At 40.3% G+C, this 24,232-nt stretch overlaps 2 protein-coding genes across 4 annotated transcripts in view; one reads left to right on the top strand and one right to left on the bottom strand.

Annotated features, from left to right (window-relative positions):
- NTRK3 (neurotrophic receptor tyrosine kinase 3) overlaps window positions 1-24,232 on the bottom strand; it is a 700,933-nt gene that overhangs the window by 225,706 nt on the left and 450,995 nt on the right. The gene's annotated exons all lie outside the window — the stretch shown is intronic.
- On the top strand, window positions 20,672-22,708 carry LOC148481880 (uncharacterized). Its single transcript, XM_088452666.1, has 2 exons — window positions 20,672-21,116; window positions 21,791-22,708. The coding sequence occupies exons 1-2, from the start codon at window positions 20,712-20,714 to the stop codon at window positions 22,364-22,366; spliced, it is 981 nt and encodes a 326-aa protein (XP_088308792.1). The 5' UTR covers window positions 20,672-20,711; the 3' UTR covers window positions 22,367-22,708.

The raw sequence follows: 24,232 nt of genomic DNA, 5'->3' as shown, positions 1-24,232 counted from the left end.
TGTGAGTAAGTATAATCATTATAGAACAACATCCAACAATGAATATACAATACAACTTGTAGTGTTAGTACTACTATGAATTATACATTTATTGGCTATACAGGGGGGATTTCACAAGGAAGCAAAACAAAAGGAAAAACCTCTTATTGGCTATTAAACCTAAATTACTATACACATTGATTCATAAAGAAATGGGATTTTATCATTAATGAATGCATATGTTAAAATTTACAAGACATGAATTCATATGTTGTGTCATTATATGTTATTGTCCTGTTATCAACCATTTAAGGGTCAGAGTAACACCAGTTGACAGATTGTTATGTATAAGAAAAATACTTTCCAAAGATCCAACTATTTTTGCCTAAAACATAATTATAGAACTGGCTAAGAAATTACATTTTTGCTGGACTGAGTTTGATTGACATGAAAATATTGTAAATCTTTATTTTACTTGATTAAAATAAAGTATATTTTAAAAAAATTACTGTAGTCTTAAACAGCGAACTAACAACAAAATAATTAACAAATGTTTGATTTCAATCTTCTGTTTACAATTGAAAGTAAGATACTTACTACGTAATCAAGAGATGCAAACTGATTTATTTTAATGCTTTCCAAAACGTGACAGATTTCATGTAAAGCTAGGCACATGTGGCTTCAGCCAACATGCGGATCAACCAGATGTGAATATGATTAATTACAAACCTGTAGGAAATATCTGCAAATGTGTGGAAACATTATTTTGTAATTTATTGAAATCCAAGTCAAAGACAATATTTCCAACTTACATCTGAAAGTGCTTTCTAATCTCAAAGAAAAGCACCTTTCTATTTCACTAAATGCAAATATATATACTCAAAATAAAAAAATATAAAATAAAATAAAATAAAAAAAAAATAAAAATATATATATATATATATATATATTAGAGATGAGCGGGTCCGGTTCTCTGAGAACCGGACCCACCCAGACTTCCAGATCCGAGGTGAGAACCGAGTTTTCCCGCATGACTCTGATCTTAAAACAAGGCAAAACAACATGCTCCCACTGTCGGATTCTCATAGGTTTTGATTATATAAAGGTCCCGACGATCGGTGCCATTTTCACTCCGGCTGCAGAGAGAGAAGCTAGCAGATGTAGTCAGTCACTATCAGTCACTCAGTGTGTGTGTCCAGTCAGGGTCTTGGCCTGAAGGCTACTGCTGTGTTGTCCATAAAGGGGCTTAGGCTGCAGTATATAAAGTGGGGCTTCCTTCAGTGGGTGCTGCAGCTGCTGTGTCACTTGTCCTGTCAATTAATTATGGCTGTTGCTGTGTTTTTGTCCTGTCCATCAGGCTAGGGCTGCAATCCATAAAGGGGTGCTGTGTTGTCCAGGGGGGGTGCTCTGGCAATTACTTGCCTCTTTCCCAGTTTAAAAAAAAGTGGTTTTTTTTGTGTTTGTTTGTGTTAGCAACTTAGCTGCGCTATTATTGTACGGTGACACTGCCGCAGTTTATAGTCCACGTATTTGTGACTCTGCAGGTGGTCTGTGCGCACTTGGCAGGGGTCCTTTGTGTTCCATCAAATAGGGGTGCTATCTGTGTTGTTCTTCAAGGGGCTGTTGTCTCATTCAGGGGTGCTCTTCCCCAATGTGAAAAAAATAAAAGTGAAATTAAATGATTAATATCAATATATCAATCCACAAAAAAAATAATATATATTTTTATTTTGTGTGTGTGTGCGTTAGCAACTTATTGTTTGGTGACACTGCCGGCCAGACCGCAGTTTATCGTCCACGTATTGTGACACTATAAGTCATAGCGCAGTGTGTTATTCTTATTCATAAATAATTAATCTTGTGACACTGTAAGTGGTAGCGCAGTCTAATATTCAACTTTTCACTTCTTTCCTCAATTGTGAATAAATGATTACTCTACACGCCGACTACAAGATCACAACAAAGTGCTAAATAATATGCGTTATATATAAAACATAATGACATCACTGTAAGTGGTAGTGCAGTGTGTTATTCTTATTCATAAATAATTAATCTTATCACACTGTAAGTGGTAGAGCAGTGTGTTATTCTTATTCATAAATAATTAATCTTGTGACACTGTTAATGCAGTGTGTTGTTTTTATTCATAAATAAGTTATCTTGTGACACTAAGTGTTAGCGCAGTGTGTTATTCTTATTCATGAATAATTAATCTTGTGACACTAATGGTGCATACACAGTTACACAGTCAGTTTTCTAATCAGATATGAATAACGGTTGTAAAAATCATTCAATTGTTCATATCTTTGACATGTAGGGCATGCATTGACGAACGATGCGCATTCCCGCATGTCAGATAACGATCTCTGACATCAACTGTGTTTGCAGTCAGATTTTGACTATATCATTAATTTTAATACTGTCAGAAATTGTTCAATCGTTCATCGTTGATGAAATCGTTCAAATCGTTGTAAAAATCGTTCATCAAATCTGACCGTGTGTATGCACCATAAGTGTTAGCGCAGTGTGTTATTCTTATTCATAACTAATCTTGTGACACTGTAAGTGGCAGCACTGTGTGTTATTCTATTCTTATTCATAAAAAATCTTGTGACCCTGTAGGTCATTGATACCATAGTGTAATATTTAAAATTGGTACAAATTGACGTGTGTGCTGTACCCCACTTCATTCGTGTTTGTTGATATGGAGAACGATCAGTTGAGACTTGAGAGGAGAGCAGGAACCACATACTAGTGTTGGAGATGCTGCCAGTGCCACCATTCATGATGATACTAGTCCATCTACATCATCTACTAAAGCCGAAGTCCAAGGGCTTACAGGGTTTAAGTCACGGCATCTAAAATCAAGAACCAATCTTTTACAGTGGTAAAGAAGAAAACATCAAAGGGAAAGTTAGCTGCAGAGACATAAAATTGGCAATATGCCAATGAAGTGGCAAGGAAAGGCTAAGGTGTTATGACTGGTGGTTCTGCCTCTTAAGATGATGTAAGCACAAGTGAAGATGCTGACATAGAAATTGAGGATGCTTCTGTGGAAGTGCACCAGGCTAAGCAGGATATTTGTGTAGCTGACGCTAATGAGGATGTTGATGATGAGGATGTTGATGATGTGGATGTTATTTGTGTGAATTAGGCACCAGTGGATGAAACAGTTGTTGCCCATGATAAGGAAAAGCCCATTTTCATGCCAGGGCACAAGACAAAAAAACTTGGTTGTGTTCACTCATCTGCATCACCAGTGGGTTTTTTGGGCAAAGTTTAGTTTTTTCTTGGCAGATGCACTTGCTGGAGAAACTGAAGGAGAAGCCACCGCTGCATCATGTGCCACTTGCGCTGACAATTTTCTTACCAACAGCTCTTTGCATCTCTTCAGATCTGTGTACGTTGGGAAGAAAGACACAAAGTCTTCATCCCTTCTGGGATGAAAATCCACTCCCAGTAGCAGCAGTCATAGTGCTCAAGGATTCTCAAGAAATATACAACATAAGACTTAAACCTTAAATCTTGCATTTGCTCTGTTTGCCTTGTCCACATATCTGTGGTAAAGTGGACAGTGCGTACAATGGTATTTTGGAGACCACTAATTAAGATTTTTTTAATGTCCCTGTACAGGTTGGGAAATGCTTTTCTAGTGAAGTGGAATCTTTGCAAAGGATTGTTTAACAGTGAATTGTTTTGAAAGCACTATTAGTAGTCTTTCTGGTCCCTTTCTGGGATGAAAATCCACTCCCAGCAGCAGCAGGCATAGCACTCAAGGATTCTTCTGGGGCAAGGACTGATGTGAATGAGTAAAATATATTTTGTAAATGCCTCCCCTCCTACCTCATAAATTTGCTTCAGAATCAAAACCTTTAATTAAATTTACTACCAATCAACTCTTCCTGTCCCTGCTTTCAACTACATACATACATACTCCAACTCCCTCAGGCCTCTTGAATAATAAAAACATTTGTTTCCTGATGTGCCATGTTGGAAGTTGAACTGCCACATGTTTGTGCCGCCCACTGCTGCCGCTTAGCTTAGTCAGCCTGCTAGCTTGGTGCAAATTTTGGGCCTAAACCGGATGAAAACAATATTGTGAGCTGTGAGGTGGTCAAAATTGATTGGAAACTAGTGGAAATTAATGTTATTGAGGTTAATAATACTGTAGGAACAAAAAAAACCTATGTGATTTTAGCAGATTTTATCAATTTTGTAAAAATTACAAATCCAAAACACAAGGGTGGTTGTGGCAAAACCAAATCCAGATTCAAAACACAAGGAGAAATAGATCCAAAACCAAAACACGGGGGTCGAATAACATCTCTAATATATATATGTATAGAGAGAGAGCGAGAGAGAGGTCTTTACTTATTAACACATGTTTTAGTATGTTGGTAACAGCGTGTAACCGCTATTTCATTGATCTTCCTATATACATTAGCTATAATGACCAGGCTAGACTGGCTTTTTTTATTATTTTCTGTCTCCACCCCCCTTTCTCTTCTAACCCCTAGTACTCCCCCCCCACCTCCCCTTCTCCCTCCACTGTTTCTCTCTACCACTGCCTCCTCACTCCTCTCTCTGACACTGCTGGGTGGGGTTAGGGGTCAGAACAACTGTCATTACATTTAAACGTGATTACATAATTTTTAGCAGGTTACAATTTTATATATATATATAAAGTAATTAAATGGTCAAGGGCTCCACTGGTTACTGGGCTATGGTGATTCTATGAAGATGAAGAAAATTGTTATTTGGCCAGTTTATGTAGGAGCTGTCATTCCTGTAGTTCTCTCAGATCTTCTGCACTTTAAAATGCGTATTACATGGATGCAGACTACTCTAAACACTATTATATAACATACAGAGTAAAAGAATGGGAATATAATATAACTGCGCAAAAAAACCTACAGCCTACCCACCACTCAGAGTAAAATGAGTAACATCACACTCAGACAATAATCAAAAATAAGAAAGACACTCTGAATATGAGATGGCGCTGGTACCAAATATCTAATCTACTAAAAACAGTAATAAGACAAGGTATATACAACAAATACTTAATCCTTTGGTTTTGGGAATCTATACCACAACATGATTTTCTTATGGTGATTTAGATGAATCCACTGTTACTCCCAAAAAGAAAATTGGATATGACCATATAGGGAGAACAAGAAAATGGATAAAACAGTCATATAAACAGATACATATAATCCATAATGTAATAAAGACAGAATGGTTAATAGACCATAGAAAGGGTAGCATACCCCACTCACATAACAGTGTAGTACCCCTTGGGTAAAGGTTTGTTTTAATCTCTCAGGTGTGAACTCAGGAGTATAGAAATATGTCCAGCACCTCAAAAAGAACATAAAGAGAAGGGCATAATCTTTCTACTGTGGATACTCTAAGGAAAACCTATCTGGAAAAGAAACCATTATATGCTTTTTCAAGCGCCAACAGAAAGTGAGTGGGGTACGCCCTTCTCTTTATCTTCTTTTTGAGATGCTGGACATATTTCTATACTCCTGAGTTCACACCTGAGAGATTAAAAGAAACCTTAACACGAGGGGCACTATACTGTTATGTGAGTGGGGTACGCTACCCTTTCTATGGTCTATTAACCATCCTGTCTTTATTACATTACGGATTATATGTATCTGTTTATGTAACACTTTTTCCATCTTCTTTTTCTCCCTATATGGTCATCTCCAATTTTCTTTTTGGGAGTAACGGTTGATTCATCTAAATCACCATAAGAAAATCATATTGTGGTACAGATTCCCGAAACCAAAGGATTAAGTATTTTTTGTATATACCTTGTCTTATCACTGTATTTAGTAGATTAGATATTAGGTACCAGCGCCATCTCATATTCAGAGTGTCTTTCTTATTTTTGACTATTATATAACATGTATGTAATCTGCAATGCAGTTAAGTATTCATGTTCACGCCTTTTGTGTAATTGATTTATATGTAGACTAGCTCACTTGTTCTAAAGCTGTAACTCAATAGTCTGCCTTTCAGAAGAAGGAAACATTCAAGAGATTTTAGTTTTTCTACACACAATTCACCATTTGCATTTCCTCCCACTTGCAGTAGTAATTGTTATACGCTTCTTTGATTAGATTTTTTTTTCTCCCACGTTATCTGTAGCCTTAGGTGACATTGTTTTCCGAAAATAAATAAAAAGAGAACAATTGCAAACTGAAAAGATAATACAAGATTTATTATGGTAATCTTATTATTGAAATATTTTTTAAATGTAATTATTAAGGTATTGATCGCTATCATAAATAGAAGCTGAGATATACAGTACATAAGACTGCAATAAACCAATATTCACAGACAGATGACTATTCCTTTAATGCACTATTTATAACAAATCTGACAATAGCTAGGTTAATATTAAAAAATCAGTTCATAGTAGAGATGTGTACACGGGATGTAGCCAACATCCCGACAATCAGGGTTCTGATGGTCACAATACCGACAGCGGAATCCTGATTGTCAGAATCCCTATAGATTGCGGAGGTAAGTATTAGGGTCAGGGGGAGACTTAAGGTTAAGGGGAGGGTTAGGCACTTGGGGGCGGTTAGGCTGTGGCAGGGATGGACTGGGGCTCTAGACCAGCCCTGGAATGAATCCTTGTCCAAAAAGGGGAGGAGACCTCGTTGGATTGGGCACAGGGGTATGGCCTCGCTGCTCGCCCCCATCTCTCAGTATCCTGGCCGTGCAGTGCGCCGGGAGGCAGAGCTACTCAGCCAGGGTTTCAGTCTGGAATGGCCCATTAGGCCATCGGCCCTTCTGGCATTTGCCAGATGGCCAGTCCTGCCCTGGGCTGCAGGAGGGGAGGTTAGGCTGCAGGACGGGAGGGTTAGGCTGTAAGAGAGGTGGGTTAGGGTAAGGGTTATAATACTTACAGAAATCTGTCGGTATTCTGACTGTTGGGATGTCGCTGTTGGTATTCTAACCGACGGCATCCTGACTGGTGGAATCCTGTACCCAACCCATGTGCAGGCCCCAGTGTTTTGGTTTTGGTTCTAAATTATCATTGTGTTTTGGTTTTAACAAAACCAACCTCAAGTGTTTTGGTTCGATTTTAATTTTGGATTTCTTTAAAAATTTCTAATTAAGCTTAAATCATCTAACTTTGATCTGTTTTTGCTCTTTTAGTATTACTAACATCAATAACATTCATTTCCAGTCAAATTTGACCACCTCAGTGCAAATGAAAGCATGAGGGAGGGACTTACATGCAATCCAAAATATATAAGATCCGGTTTTTAGATCAGAGTCCGAACTTGCAAATACACCCGAGACGGTACTCGGTTCTACTTGGAGTCCCATGTTCACATGTGTTCGATCTTCAGAAAAACCAAACCACTCATCTCTAGTTCATAGTAATGTATAATGTGTAAACTTTTTTGGATATTTATTAAGAAAGAAATTGGCCAAGTCAAAAAAAATTTATTACTTTATTACACTATGAAAAATTATTTGTTTTATGATAGTACACCTTTAAAGCTACAGACTAAGCAATATGTGTTTTAGTGTCTGTCACTGCACAGGACACTATTTATTAACATTTATTTATATAGCGCCACTGCATAAGCGAAACTGAGGGGTGGTCCGGGGTTGCACCAGACCACCCATTAGCCCTGTTGGCGATCCACCACTGCCTGCCCATCACCCGGCCCACTGCCCCACCTCCGTGCAATAAAGTTTTGGTTTTTTTTTCTAGGAGACCCGGTGCATGACATCATGACATCACATCAGGCCGCTGAAAAAGAGGGTCCGCAGAGACACATAAGTGGGGCTGGCTGGGGAGACACAGAATGGGGGTTGGCTTGGGAGACATAGAAGGGGGCTGGCTGGAGACACAGAAGGGGGGCTGGTGACAAAGAATGGGGGCTGGCTGGGGACATAGAAGGGGGGCTGACTGGAGACACAGAAGAGGGGCTGGCTGGAGGCGCAGAAGGGAGTTTGGCTGGAGACACAACGCCCTGTGTAAGTGACCATGCACCTTTTTTTGAGTGTGCGCCTCTGGCATGAACAAAAGTTCCCTTTTCACTATCAGGCGCCCTGCAGAATGGCAGCTCTGCATCACAAATTCATCTTTGGACCTTTTGTGCACAACAGTTTGTGCAAGAACACACTGTCTACAGCAGTAATTCCCAACCTCGGTCCTCAAGGCACACTAACAGTCCTGGTTTTGGTGATTTCCATGCTAAAGCACAGATGGTTTAATCAAAATAACTGAGGTACTAATTAAGTTGCCTGTGCTCAAGTATGGCTATCCTTAAAACCTGGACTGTTAGTGTGCCTTGAGGACCGTGGTTGGGAACCCCTGGTCTACAGGAATCACAGGTCTGGAGAGAAAGATGGCTCCATTTGCAGAAAAATAGCAGTTGGCACAGGAGAGAAGGTGGGTAGATTGAAATAATTATTTCCCTGTAACTTGTGAGCAGGGCCTTCTTAAATCTCTGTCTTTATGTTAACACTCAGGGGCAAGATGTATCAAACACTGGAGAGAGATAAAGTTAAGAGAGATAAAGTTCTAACCAATTAGCTCCAAACTGCCATGTTAAAGGCTTTGTTTGAAAAATGACAGTTGGGAGCTGATTGGTTGGTACTTTATCTCTCTCCACTTTATCTCTCTCCAAGGTTTGTTACATCTCCCGCTCAGTCTTGTTTTATTAATGTGAACCCAACAGTAAAGCACAGAACAGAATATGCTGTTGCTACTGTATATAAATAAATGTTAATAAATAATAAAAAATGACTTACAGAGTAGGTTCACCAGTGCGTCTCCCTTTTACGGAACAGTGCAGAAATGAAATGTAATTTTGCGGAATGAGAACATTGTAATGAGATTAAGGGTTGGAGAGGGTGTATTTTCAGGGACATTCCTTGTCCTCCACAACTACTCCTATTCTGCAAATAGACTAGACTTGTGCACAAGCTCAGAGCTGGTATGGTTTGTGCTATTCATTTAATGAGACAAAATAGTTCCTATACATAGTACACTATGTAAAATACATTATTAACAAATCGGTAATGTGATATCTCCCCCCCAGATTTTCATACACTTTAGATGTAATTAACAAGATTGGGATCCACCAGTGGTCCTAGTATAATGGACAGGGGTCATCAAGACGGGATGTAGTTATGAGAGGTCTCAATCCCGACGCTGGAATCCCGACAAGGGACTTAAGATAGACGTCAAAATACTGAATACTTAGTCCCGACCCCGGAATCCAGGAGGACACGTGCCCGAACGAAGGTAAGCCGCCCCGGCCCTTAGTGTTAGCCGCGGGGGCGATGGTTAGGTTTAGGAAAGTTAGCGGGTTAGCATTATCTTTTTGGGGGAGGTTAGGGTTAGGCACCATGGGGGGGGGAGTTAGGGTTAGGCACTAAGGGGGGAGGGTTAGGTTTAGGCACTAAGGGGGGAAACAGGTTTAGGCTCTAACGGGGAGTGTTAGGGTTAGACTACAAGAAGGGAAGGTTAGGGTTAGGGGGAGAAGGAGGGAGGGTTAGTATACTTAACCGTCCCCTGTCGGGGTACCAAATATCGGGATGCCGCTGTCGGTATTGTGACAGGAGTCACACCGACAACCGGCATTACATACCCATTAAGACACCTGACAATGGTGCCAAACTGAAAGAACCATATAATTTAATAAAACCCTTGTTTATCACCTTATTTAATTATCATCAACTTTATTATTTACACTCTAGAACCAATGCTTTCAAATGTAAAAAATGTGTAACTTTTAACATTATCCCATTACTGCAAAACAAGCACAAATACACTGAATATCCTGTTGCTGTCTACAGTATATTCGGCTTTCGTTCCTCCAGCTTGTAGTCATGCAATTTAGGGAAAGTATATTTCTGTGTTCTTGGATAATTTGAATTTTTAATTATTGGCCTACTTTACAAGTCATCCATTGCAGACTGTATGTATTAATAAACATTCTAGCACTGTGATTGCAAATACACATCTATTATTTATTTAAACAAGTTGTTCTGGAAATTAATAAAAAACACAAACACAAGGGAAAATGTCATACTTAGAATTAGGTGGCTTTTGCCTTGGATTCCTACAAATGTTTGCTGCTTTATACATTTAATTATTCATTATTTGTCTACATGCTTTTCTTTTGGTTTGCTAAGGCCTAAATAAGACAGAGTGCATGGAAATGAATATGTTAATGTATTATGTGCAATATATAAATGACTAATTGCCCAGAAAATGACCTGAAAAACTTGAAGGTTCATTTAATAAATTGTTGTTTGTAGAAAATAATAATAATAATTTAAAAATAGTATTTTTTTCAAATAAAAATAATACATTAGTTGATATTTCTTCTTCATAAAGCTACCAATGACTTCTAAATAAACTATACAATTTGAGAGAGGCAAACAGAACACATTTTACTATTTTACTAATGATTTTCTATGTGAACAGTGGTCATGAACTCTGAACCTGAACATGCAAATGCTTGCTGTGCAAATCAAACAACTGCTGCTGTAACAATGTGATAAAGTGTAGCTACTACAAGTCAGCCAACATGTTTGAGTTTCTTTGAAACATTTTGAGAGCCTGAACTTGCAGACATGAACTACAAACCGCAAAAGTGGCTTTCAAATCAAAAACATACTGGCCCAAAATCCCAGTTGCCATGTGCACTAGTAAATGTATTTGTATCGTGTTGGTGGTCACTGAAGACGCACATGCATGATGCAAATGTTATTGCACCTGCTTTTGTCCCATGATTTCCTATTGCTTGAGATGTGTGTGTAGCCCCTTCTCAGGATGCACCTGTGCTGAGCCCATAAACTCTGGGTAGAACTGTGTAATGTCTAAGCACTGCCTATCTGTGTTCCTATGATCCACCTTATCAAGCATCCTTCTTATTCACTTAACTCTCACAGACAGCTCAGGGTACTGAGAGGGAAGCAGGGCCTTGTGTCACTCAGGTATCTTGTCTGTCAATGCTGAGCTTTATTCATCCTTACTGCTCCTTGTGTGTCACTTGAAAAACACTCCTCTGTTTTCCCTGTTAAATTCGCCTTTTGTGCATTTAAATAATAGACTTGAACAGACTGCTTTTGAACTAAGCCGTTATAACTCCCAACTATTCAAAATACAGAGTTGGATCCAAATAGATCATAACCCCATGCACCAATCTGCACGGACAATGCCCTCATTTATCCATGGTACATCACCTTATGATTAGTAATGGCTTCAATTAATATTTGAAAATCTGGATTGTCTGGTTAAACAGGTGTGGTATGATATGATGACAATCATAACGTCGACAGTGATTAAATGTCGTCATGTTAGAGTGTCAACATATCATCGCTGGTGGCCCAATGGTGACTTACCTGCTCCGGACGGCTGCAGAGGCTCTAGCGTGGCTTCTGGGTCCTGGCAGCCATGTGACTGTCACTTCCAAGTCAGATTTTGATCCAGCCTAACTCTAACCCTCCCACTCGCAGCCTAACCCTAATGTTGACATTCTCACAATGTCGACATTGCACATGTCAATATTGTGAGCATGTTTACACATTGCCTGTCAACATCACAACAGTCGACATTGTGGTGTCGACATTATAATTGTCGACATTTTCACTACATGCCAGTTAAACCCAGGGCAGTTTTCGTCATGTACCTGTAGTCTGAATGAGTTCTGCATTTGTGCTTCTTTGTGCCTAGACACTGTAGAGAATGGCATTATTATGTGCCGTTTGTTAAAGTTGCAAGCAACCCCTATTGTGTTTTCTATCATATAAATGTATTAAACGTATAATGACTACAAAAAACACTATTTGTAAAAGTTTGTTTTATTATTCGCTGCACTTTGGATACTTCAGTTACTGTATTTCGGGGCAGCTTTGTATCTATATTAAATTCTCTCCCATCAGGCCATACGCTAAAGATAGCTGATCTACTTTCTGGCTTTTAGCTCCATGTCTTAATGTTATACATTTGACCTATGTCTGGCTGATTTTTATGTTTTTATTGACAGAGAAGAGGGAATAATATCAGAGCAAGTGACTCATATGCGGATAAATCCCACTCCTACTTATGCTTCAAGTGACTCATTCTAAACTCTTTACATCACAACAAATAACCATTCTATAGCTTACTGATGCGGGAGGAGTAAGGCTGGGGCCAAGGATTCAGTGCTTGTTCCAAATGGCTTTTGTTACGCTATTAGAAAACATTTGGTAGACCCACTCAAGCCTATGCTTTTATTTAGCCACCACTTAAAGTGGTCAAGCTGCTTGGAGATACAACCTTTCAGGGATCAAGGCAGCTGGTTGCATACACTTAATGGACCAGAAAAATAAAAATTAACAATACTTGAGAACAAATAATAATAATCACTATACAGTACTTTTCCGTTGAACAAGTTGTACTGTGGCAGACCTTTGTAGAAGCTCCCTGTACCTCAGTCTAGAGCCATACATTATTTATTTTACAATTTGACTATAGAATGGAACATCAAACATCGTAAACAAAATACTTGAATCTTATTAAAACAAGATCAAAAAATGTTCTTCTGTAGGACATCAATCCATTAAAACTAGCTCAGTAAAACTACTGCCTTCCCTCATATTTGATTCCCATAAGGGTGAGGGCACAGATTAAGGTCATGGGATTCTCAAATGTTAAGTCTGCCCTGATCTCTGAATAAGCGGAATTTAAACATATCAAACACAACTGCTTCTGAAATTCTTCCCAGGCACAAATTAAATGGAGACCAACAATAAAAGTCTGTTTTTCATATTTTTCTTTTTTCCTCTTTTTTTCAAAGTGCTTTTTAATGTACTGCTCTCCATCTTGTTTCTCCAAACTAAGATGGTTTATTGATCCTGTCACTTCCCTCACAGTTATGGCTTATTTCCTTGGGCACCCCATATTTCTATTTGTTCTGTTGATGTGCAACACTGTTTTAACCCTTTGAGAATACAGCAATAATAAGACTTGCAACTATGGAAGCCTCATCGGGGAACCAGATACAGTAATATGTTTTATCAGCAAGAATAATACAATGTTGCACAGTGTAAGGCATAGATGATATGTGGAGTATATTTTATTATAAATGTTAATGTTGTACAAATCTGCTACTGGTTTTGCTCTTTCTAGATGTAAAAAGTTATAGTCACTGGTTGTTAGCATTATCAGTACAGTATAGCACACATAGGTACAAAAATGTATTCATCGTAAAAAGACAATGGCCCTTTATTGTAGTTAAATAGGACACAGTGAATCAACTTATTCTTAGGTCCGTGTTTACAATACAGCTGGGACAATACAATTAGGGGGATGATAAATAAGAGTTTAGGTAACAGTATTTCCTTTTCCTTTTTATTTTCAGGATTTGTTGGTCTTTTACCAACAGCTATTTTGTTTCAGTAAAAATAAGAGATGAGGGGATATTGAATAGCATGGCTTGAGGTGTGTATAGTGATTAATAGGGGCTTATTCATATTTTCCTTCTTGATGTTCAATAAATACACTGTTCTAAATGGTCTGTAATACGACACGCTTGGACCTTCAGATCAAATTATATACAGCTCAGGGGGGTTTGAATAATCGTCACCCAGATAAAGTTTGAAATGTACACTTCTGAAGCAATATGAGCTATGTAGGTGTACCATGCTTATTTCATTTTACAAAACTGTTTATTAACACATTAGCACATACAATATAGATCCCATGGTAAATATGTGTCAGTAACTGCTAACATGTTGCAAAAAAAGATCATCTGCTAGTTTTCAAGAACACAGTCCAAGGTGACTCCATGTACTGTACATTACCTGAGCACACTGTAACCCAAGTCCCTCCAGGTCTCACATGTTATGCTCATAAATTAGCAAATCTTGTTCTATCTATTCCCAATTGCTCCTGCTGCTGTTCACTCGGTCAATAAGTTACTGTCTAACTGCTTTAAATATCCTGTCTTCTGTTTTTTTTCCCCAGCCCTAATGAGTTGGCATTTGAATCTGTATAAACAGATGGCTAATAATCAGTGGTTAGCAGTCCTAATGGATTTGGCTTTAATTTTTAAACACTAAAGGACCCCTCAGGAATCCCTGGATGCTACAGAGGTTCTTCATGTCCCAGAGTCAATGATGTTAGTTGGTTACTGATTACAAGTCAATGAGTTCGGGGTTATATATCCTGGGCCTGAAAGTACACAGAGGTGCTTCCTGATGCGCGGATTTTGAATACAAATTCTTAAAGTCTCAAATTTTAATGACTACAGAACACTCATAAATTTCCTTAAACCCTTATATGTATTCTCGCTGTACACATTGGTTCTGGCCTCAGTTTAATGTCATCTAAAGAGTGTAAATCTTGCACTGATTAAAATGTATGTAATAAAACAGGTTATTGCTGAAAAGAAAGTTCTGGCAAAATAGTACAGTCCTAAGTTTAAAAAAAAAAAAGTCAAATAAAAAAAACGTTACTTAAAAAATTCTTACACTGACATTAAACTGATACATTTATATATAAGTGGGTATGACAATTCTTATTGATCAAAAGTGAAGTGCTATCCTGTTTACCAAATACTTTGTTCAAAAGTAATCATTAATAGCATGCAAGTGTATTACAAGCTCTACTTATTGACAACTAGGTGGCATTATTCAAAATTTCCCACTAGATATTTTATTTTATCTCTCCAGATAAAGTTACCGATTCTACCTATTTATTCCAAAGCCTTATAGAGCACCACAATGGCAGCCCACACAGCTGCTATGGTGCACACTATTGGGTGAGAGTAAAGGTACATGGACCATAGGCTCTCTACGGGGGTTGGGTATGGGATCCTGACGGTCAGGATGTTGATGGTCGGAATAGTGCCCAAATCTAACCTTGCCCTTAACCCTAACCCTCCCCCTAACCTAATACTTACCTCCGCAATCTTTCAGTATTCTGACAATCATGGCGCTGTCAGTATTGTGACCATCGGCATTCTAACTGTTGGGATGCCGACTACATCCCCTCTACAGGCCCACAAGCTTTTATTCTGAGTATGCCCGTGGGCTGGAATTGACAGTAAACAGCAAGCTCCCTTTGTAGTGGTAAGCACATTCACAACGCTGCCACCACCCATGCAAAAGGAAACAAGTACTGTGGTTTTTGGTGACTGTTAGTTTTCGGCCCCGGAAAGGAGTAAAGGTTGTCTGCAGAACAATGTCCCAATGTGTTACTGAATAAAACAAATCCAGACAATCAGGAAAAGTAAGGTATACTTTCAATGGAAAGTGCACAAATTACCCAGATTGAAGCCAACCATTTGTGAATCTATTTCACAGCAATGCAGCCAATCCATTACACAGAACCAGTGCTATCAATTAGGAAGAACGTCTTCACAAATACATGTGAGAAAAGATATAAAAGTGACACCAAAAATAGTTTTCAACTATTTTCTGTGTCTTTTTTTATATTATTATGGGTGTATTTGAAGTAATACAAATTCTCACTCAAAGGACACTATATTACCAGACCCTCCTGGCACATAAAGGATTAATTGAGCTGAATCCCAGGCATTAAGATGAAATCATTTTTTTCCACACTGCTTAATCCCTTATATACTAATTAGATTTCCGTCAGTTTCATTGCACTTTGTGTGTTGTAGTCTTAATGCCACGTGCCAGAGAATCTGCAAGGATCATTGAGGAAGCCTCTGCCAATGGCAAGCAGCCAATGAAAGGGCGAGCAATTGGCTGTGCCATCTCCTTAAGCCTTTGTGAAAGGTAAGCAATCCAAAAAAAACATGCTATGTTATGGAATTAAATCAGTGGATGTAAGTTTTCAGGGCATGGCTATAGTGAAATCATAATCTATTTTTGTTTAATTTGCTAATGCAATCCTTTCTGTGAAGCCGACAGAGAAGGGCTTACAAGAGCTAGAAATATGTGCTTTTAAAAACACTGTCATGGCATTGGGAGACTTACACCTAGATATCTTTGTATGTGTTTTCAGCACGGAAAACTGTGGTGCATGTACTAGTTTTACTCCTCATAATACGTATTATCAAGTTCATCCATTCATTTTCATAGTACAGAACCTGAAATTTGTAAATGTCCTGTAACCAAACAAATTATAGAAAGGGTAAACAGGTCTGAGAGCTTAGAGTAAAATGGTGTATTATTTCATGAAACTATTACAAAAGTTTACCACAATGGTGTAGTCTGGAATAATTTATTTTGTTAAATTGATAAATTAACATCTGATTACTTCAGTAGACAGTGTTAGTTAAGATCCATAGGACTAAATTTACATACATCTGGTGCAAACTGTAATCATAATTAGTAGCTAAGAATTACTGTATGAAGGTTTCCATTATTCATATGTTTACATCTTATAAGTCATTCATATAATGTAGACATGTGGTAGCTATAGTTTATGCTGGCATCACTACCCAATCACAAATGCTGCTTTATGTCTAGAGCAACAAGACACTGACAAGAGATACATTAGCTCCAAGAGCCATTGAACACGTTGAACTTTCACAGCCCATTTGGCACCCATGTAATAACAAAACGGGTCTATTTATCATCAACAGTAGAGAGAAAGAATAACATAGGGCCGCTATGCGCCTTGCTATCATGGAACAATTCACATATTATTTATACTTATATTTGCGTTAGAATGAAAAGTATAATGTTACCTTACAATGAGAACTACATCACACTAAAAACACACAACCACACAATGTGTGCAGTGTAGTGTAGTTAGGGGTGTTTTCCTCACTAATTTTTTCATCTAAGCTGTACTTTGGACCTAAAGAAAAGGGTAATTTGAGACCGGAACAATTTGGAATATATCATGTGGTCTTCATTTACATGGTTTTGTTGGTGCATATATGGCACATAGTACATATATGGTACACACAGACACATTTTATATATATATATATATATATATATATATAATAGATACATCAATGTGTGTACACATGTACGTTAATAATTAAATATATGGAACAAGCTAAAATCCATAAAAAACTACAATTAAATTTTAATTGTCAAACTAGAATTCTATTTATGGCAAATGCAAACCTACAGTTTATATAAAATTTGCTGCCATTTCTAATAATCTGGGATGACAATTTACACAACAAATAAAAAAAACTGATAGATAACTTTGATTCTAAACATTACAACCAAGTCTTTCCGTATTTCTCTTTAATCACCCAAGTGTAATTAAGCATTCCCAGTTGTGGGCTGGGATTATAAATAATTATAGTCTACAAACATGTTATCCAAAATGAGGCGTCATTTTTCCCCCTTGTCATATGTGCAGTCATCCAGATCTGTAGCATTAATCACGTTTACCAGTCTGAGTGCATTCCTCACCTAGTCTCTCACGTCATCAACATCTGAATACTAGATAGAGGGGATGTGATGTTTTCCTGAGAACTGCAATCATTTGTCCCTTGCTGTGGGGCAATCTAATTAGGAAAAGCACCATCGCCAGGACACAGAAATATGAAGCTTGTGTGATGTTTAATCTGTTTTCTAGATGGTTGTGTTGAAATCCAACTATTAATAATTATTCTAAAGAAATAACAGATGTTAATTCCTTGGATTAGAGTTAAATTAAAATAATAGTGTGCTGGAACAATCGCCATGGTAATACTAAACAAATGAAAACATTTTGATTAGTTAGAAAATATTAACTTTGGCAGATCTGACACCTGCCCATATTTCAATAGTTGTTTTAATGTCATATAGTATATGCTCTTTGCTGCCTGAACTCTCTGAGCAAAGTATTGTTAACCCTTTAGAAACGGTGAATCCCCTCAGACCAGAAACAAGCCGTTGTTTTCAAGCCAGTCTTCTGCAATCACTTTCTCTACAAAATAATTAAAGATAATAAAATACAACTGGAAAGAGGATGTTTCCAAGATGCATAAGCCCATGCCTTAGTCTGTGGTGCTTTTTATTTTTTACACAAAAAACATATAAAAAATTAGCACTTTAATGTAGAGCAATGTGCAGTTTGGGCTAGAAATGCAAAAACATAATTGTATGCTAGTTACAACTACAGCAGCAGTTATACAAAAGTAAGTGTTCTAGATACAGCAGTTACAAGTAGAACTATTTTCTAAGCGACTGTATATTCTTAGGTGCTAATTAGAATCAAACAACAGAAGATAAACTTAATCATTTTGGCTTAAGCAGGTACAGAATAGTGCATCACCGCAGAGGCGTCTTAAGTGAGGAGGGGGCTCGTGTGCATTTCCTGTCCGGGGCTCCCTCCTCTCTCCCCTGCGGCCAGCCGCGTCACCACAGCAGTAAACTCTGGACACTAGAGTGTGCCAAGAGTCTACTGCGCATGCGCAGGTCACCGGGAAAATAGCACGGCCACCATTTTCCCGGCGATTTCCCTAGTGCACATGAGCACAACGCCGAGAAAATAGCAGCGGTGGCTGTTTTTCAGGTGTTTCCTCCAGCACTACAGCCCGACGTGGGACTTCGGAGGGGTAAGTATTAAAACATATGGGTGCAGGGTGTGTGTTGTGGGCCCCCCCCCGAACCCAGGGGCCTGTGTGCACTGCACACCCTGCACCCATTATAAATATGCCCATGCATCACTGGGCCCTGTAACACAAATTGGCTTCTCGATGCTGCTGTGGCTTCCAAGGGCCCAAATATTCTCTTCTAGCATGCAACAGATGCGGCAGATAGGGGCCATCCTTGGGAAGTATGGTCCTCAGACGGAAGGAGACCCTGCATTGTTGGATCCACCCCATAGTGGCCAAACCCCCTGTGCATACTGTGGCTGATTCAGAGTTGGTAAGTAAGTTTGCACCCGCAGTGCAGAATGGGTTTGCCAAGGTGCAAACTTACTCCTTTTTTTTTTTTTTGCTGTGTAACCAACTCTGTATCAGCTCCACTGTCATCAAATTAGCAGTCATTATCAAAGATGTCTGCGACAGAACAGTTAGCTGTCAACATCAGTATCTCAAATGTGACTCTCACTAAGTTTTGTTTAGCACTTTAGATGGTAATATTCTTCATTTTATTATTATTATTATTATTATTATTATAATTATTATTTCAGATGTGCACTGGCCCCGTGTTTTGGCAAAACCACCCTGAAGTGTATGGGCATTAAAATGGATTTAAAAAAAAACAGCTAAAATCATGTAATTTAGGAACTTTATTGGACAATTAGTGCTACAGGAAAAAAAAGGCTGATTTCCCTTAGGGCAGAGGTTCCCAAACTAAGTTCTCAAGGCACCCTAATGGTACAGTTTTTAAGGATATCCATGGTTGAGCACAGATGGCTAAATGAAATTGACTGAGGCACTAATTAAGTCACCTGTGCCCAACCATGGTTATTCTTAAAACATGGACCGTTAGGGTACCTTGAGGACCGAGTTTTGGAGCATCTGCCTTAGGGATTTCAGCTCTATGCTGAGCAGAGTAGAGCAGTGAGACATTGTGACAGGATGATCTATAGCCTAGTACTGGTGGTGACTTTAGGCTTTTCGGGCTATTATTTATCAAGTCCAGTTATAGGCAACACTTTTCCTCTTGATAAATCTCTGCCTAATGGGGGGCATCCACTAAACGATTTTAGCAGGCGATTGAACGATAACGATATCGTTATCGTTCAATCGTTTAAAAATCGTTTACAAATCGTTTACACATTGTGCAGAAATAGTTTCTCACGATGCACGATGCGCGCTCCCGCTGGTCGTGTGATCGTCTCCTCCATCGAGTGAACATGCAGGTCAATTTCACTTGATCGCTTCTATATCGCTTGTAAATCGTTTGCACATCGTTTACACATCGTTTGCACATCGTTCAGGGTGAACGATCAAACGATGAACCACTCCCTGACACTCCCACACCACCATTTTGTTTATTATTCTGCCCTGACGGAGCGTCTGACAAGAGGCAGCATTTGGAGGACCACGCGGATCCCAAATAGAAGATCGGTAAGTATTTATTTGTACACCACTGTCCACCAATGTAGCACTCCCTGGGGACTGGCACTGGGAAGGGGTAAAAGAGGGGGCACACAAACGGGGTGTGGCACTTGGAGGGTGCTGCATAGAGGTACTTGGGGGTGTGCAGTGTAAAGGGCATACTGTGGGGGGGTGCTGGAGAAAGGGCATGGGGGTGCTGCATAAAGGGCATAGGGGGAGGCTGCATAAAGGGCATTTGGGTGCTGCATAAAGGGCATAGGGGGAGAGGCTGCATAAAGGGCATAGGGGTGCTGCATAAAGGGCATAGGGGGAGAGGCTGCATACAGGGCATAGGGGGGAGAGGCTGCATACAGGGCATAGGGGGAGGCTGCATAAAGGGCATGGGGGGAGAGGCTGCATACAAGGCATAGGGGGGAGAGGCTGCATACAGGGCATAGGGGGGAGAGGCTGCATACAGGGCATAGGGGGAGAGGCTGCATACAGGGCATAGGGGGAGAGGCTGCATAAAGGGCATAGGGGGTGCTGCATAAAGGGCATAGGGGGAGAGGCTGCATACAGGGCATGGGGGGAGAGGCTGCATACAGGGCAGAGGGGGGAGAGGCTGCATACAGGGCATAGGGGGGAGAGGCTGCATAAAGGGCATAGGGGGAGAGGCTGCATACAGGGCATAGGGGGGAGAGGCTGCATAAAGGGCATATTGGGGAGGCTGCATAGGATAATGCATTTTTTTTATTTATTTTTTTTTTCTCACTTGCAGACATGACTGGAACTCAATCCAGAGCGTTTGTGACCGGGTTCATTGAGATCTACCAGGCCAATGAGTGCCTTTGGAAGCACGCAGATCGGGACTACTCCAATCGTGACGTCAAGCTTCAGGCACTGAAGAAGTTGTTAGCATACAGTCGGGAGTGCGACAGTGATGTTGGCATAGACTGGGTGAAGAACAAGATCCAGGGGTTGAGAACAGTGTTCCTGAAGGAGCACAAGAAGTATGAAGATTCAAAACATTCGGGAGCAGGTGCAGATGAAGTCGTAAAGCCAAAATTATGGTACTATGACTTGCTCAAATTCGTCCTTGACCAAGAGCCAAAGACACGGGCGCGGTCTTCGCTGGTTCCCGAGGAAGAAGAGACCCTCGTGGAGAATGTGGAGGGGCAGGACCAGGTATGCCATTAAACTATTGTATTTTTTAATTGGACATTGGCCATGATTCAGAGCCGCTTGCTGCGACAGATTGCTAGCTCTGAATCAGGACCACTATAGCGAGCTGCCATGATGATGGTCACGATGGTCAAGACCATCGCGACCATCGGGCTTGCGATGAGACCCTTGTGGTAGGGTCTCTTGGCCGCAAGCACCAGAGAGATTTCGGCTCTAACAGAGCCAAAATCTCTCCCACTGACATAACTCGTGATGTCAGTGGGGCGGCACAAAACGGTAGGCGTTCACATGGGAACGCCTCCGTTTGGGCAGTCACCCCCTTGGCCCGCCCACCAAAGGGGACGTGGTGTCACTCAACATCGATAGCACGACCCCTTTGTTGAGAGACCCGGAGCGACTGAGTGGCCGTCGCTGTCCGGGTCTCACGCATGCGCACGACGGAGCCGGCTGTCGTGCACATACGCTCTGGGCCACCATCGACCCCGTTGCGAGCGCTCACCACTTGCGTCCGGGTCTGATTCAGGCCCATAGTGTATAATTTTTGCTAGGATGGACAGGATGGTGATGCTCCAAATGTTGTGATTTTTTAATTAAAAAACAACTTGTAAGGCACTGTATGTATGTTTATTTTGTTAATAGCTAAATACTTTTATTATTTGTTTGTCATTTTTCCAAAGGCGGAAGTCCTGGATGTGAATCCTGTCCCTTCAACCAGCGAGACCACAGAGGTTATGGAGTCTAGAATCGAGAGGCCGGCAGTGGCAGCACCCGCCAAGAAGCGGAGGACGGCTTCCAGGACTCCATCCTCTGGCCCGTCAAGAAGTGACAGATTTTTGAGTCACGCGGAGGAGGTATTACATGCACCCCCCGGTCCAAATCAAACTTTTGCAGCTCACATCGGCAACGAAATGGACAGCATGGCTCATAACCAGCTGCATCATTTCAAGCGTCTTATATATAACGCTCTGTTACTAGCTCACGATGGAAAATTGGACGAGCATAGTAACATAGGGTCATATATGATGGCGCAGCCCACCCCATTGTCTTCTGACAATTTCCCTATCCCACCTCATAGACCCGCGTCCCAACTAAGGCCAATTCCTCCTCCGTCACATCCCCTCACCTATCATGCGTCGGGCGCCCCACAGACACCAGTTCCCATTCCCACCACATCCAGCAGTGAAGTGCGCTCATCATGGATGAGTGCACATGCCACGCTGGAGGCCGATGATGAGATTTATTTTAATTATTAGATATTTTTTAATGTTCGGTTTTTTTAAGTGATTCAAAAATGTGACACTTCTTTTTCTTTGGTTCTTTGTCAAGGCTGAATTTGAGCATGTACATAGTGCCTTAACTTTGGCAAATGTACTACATTTGCACCTGTTTTCCGAATGTTTTGATTTCTGCATACTTCTTGTGCTCCCATGGACACTGTTTTTGAACCCTATTTCTTGTTCTTCACCCTGCTTATGTTGACATCACTGTTTAGCTCCCGACTGTATATTACACTTATTTCAGTGCCTGAAGCTTCTCATGTTTGGAGTAGTCCCTGCTGAGGAGGCACTCATTGGCCTGGTAATATTCAATGAATCCGGTCCATTTTTTTTTTTTTTTTATACTTATAAAAATTGTCAACTTCAATACTCTGGTCTTGTGTTTTACTTTATTGATGGTACATTCATGTAGAATAAATGTTTGGTTGTGAGTGTGATTTTCATTAACCTATGTGTGTGAATTGAATATGTGTACCATTCATCCTATGTATACTGACCCTGAATAATTTGTGAATTCAGGGCCTGATTCTGACAAGGTCGCAAGCACTGAGCGCTCGCAACGGGGTCGATGGTTGACCACTGGGCATGCGCACCACGGAGCCGGCTCCATCGTGCGCAAATGCGCCAGACCCGGCTAGCGACGGGCAATCCGTCGCTCCGGGTCTCACACCAAAGGGGTCGTGCTGTCGATGTTGAGTGACAGCACGCCCCCCTTTGGCGGGCGGGCCGGGGGGGTGGAAGCCCAAACGGAAGCTTTCCTGCCGGAACGCCTGCCGTCTGGGGGCGGCCCCACTGACATCACTTGTGAAATTCCGGCTCTGTTAATGCCGAAAGTTCTCTGGGGCTTGCGATGGCCGAGACCCTACCACAAAGGTCTCATTGCAAGCGGGATGGTCGCCATGGCGACCATCATCCTGGCCGCTCGCATTAGTTGTGGGTGGTCACCCACAGCTATGCTAGGGGCCAGGAGGCCACTTAATTAAAAAAAAAAAAAAACCCTGATTCTGATCGAGCGCTCTATCAGAGCGCCCGTATCTGAATCAGGGCCACAATTTTCACACCTAATCATTGCTTTATACCCATATTATATCCAGATGTTGTTGTAAAACCAAAACAAAATCTTATTAAAAAAAAAACACTTTATAATATTTAAAAAAAAAAACACAATAATTAAAAATGAATTTATCTAAAAGCATAAGCAACTTTAAATTAGGAACATTTTGGTACATGATCTAATGACATTTTAGTAAATTTAATTCAAATAAGTATCCAAAAAGTCAGTGTTTGAAAAAACTTTTATTGTCATTTTGCAAATATTAAGTATGGGTAAAATAAACAATTATATGTAATTATCTTGCCATTCCACGGCACCCACACCATTGAAGAAATGGAGGTATTCCTCCCTTATTGCTTTTGCACGCCCTGACGCAACCTGAGGGACTCTGGATTGGGATACTGATGGCAAGAGTTCATTGTTCACCATTTGTTCGGGCCGCTCCAAAACAGAGGTAGGTAAGTGTGTTTGCGATGTAGCTTTACGCCGTAACAAGTTGTGTAGAGCACAGCACGCCATTACTACCCATTCAATTTTAGAAATTTCCAGATTAATAGGTGTATAGAAAATTCTAAACCTGCTGCACATGATGCCAAACGAATTTTCCACAGTACGCCTAGCCCTTGAAAGGCGATAATTAAAGATACGCCGCTCTTTGGTTAAACCCCTTTGGGGATAGGGTTTCATTACATTCTCCTTTAAGGCAAAGGCCGCATCAGCTACGAACACAAAGTTCAATTGATGCTTGCAATGTGAAACAGGCGGTAAATTGAGGGCTCCAGATATCA

Source organism: Taudactylus pleione, unplaced genomic scaffold (genome assembly GCF_031769625.1).
Source record: "Taudactylus pleione unplaced genomic scaffold, aTauple2 ptg000556l, whole genome shotgun sequence".
Lineage (NCBI taxonomy): Eukaryota > Metazoa > Chordata > Amphibia > Anura > Myobatrachidae > Taudactylus > Taudactylus pleione.
This window is presented reverse-complemented; position numbering and strand designations above follow the sequence as displayed.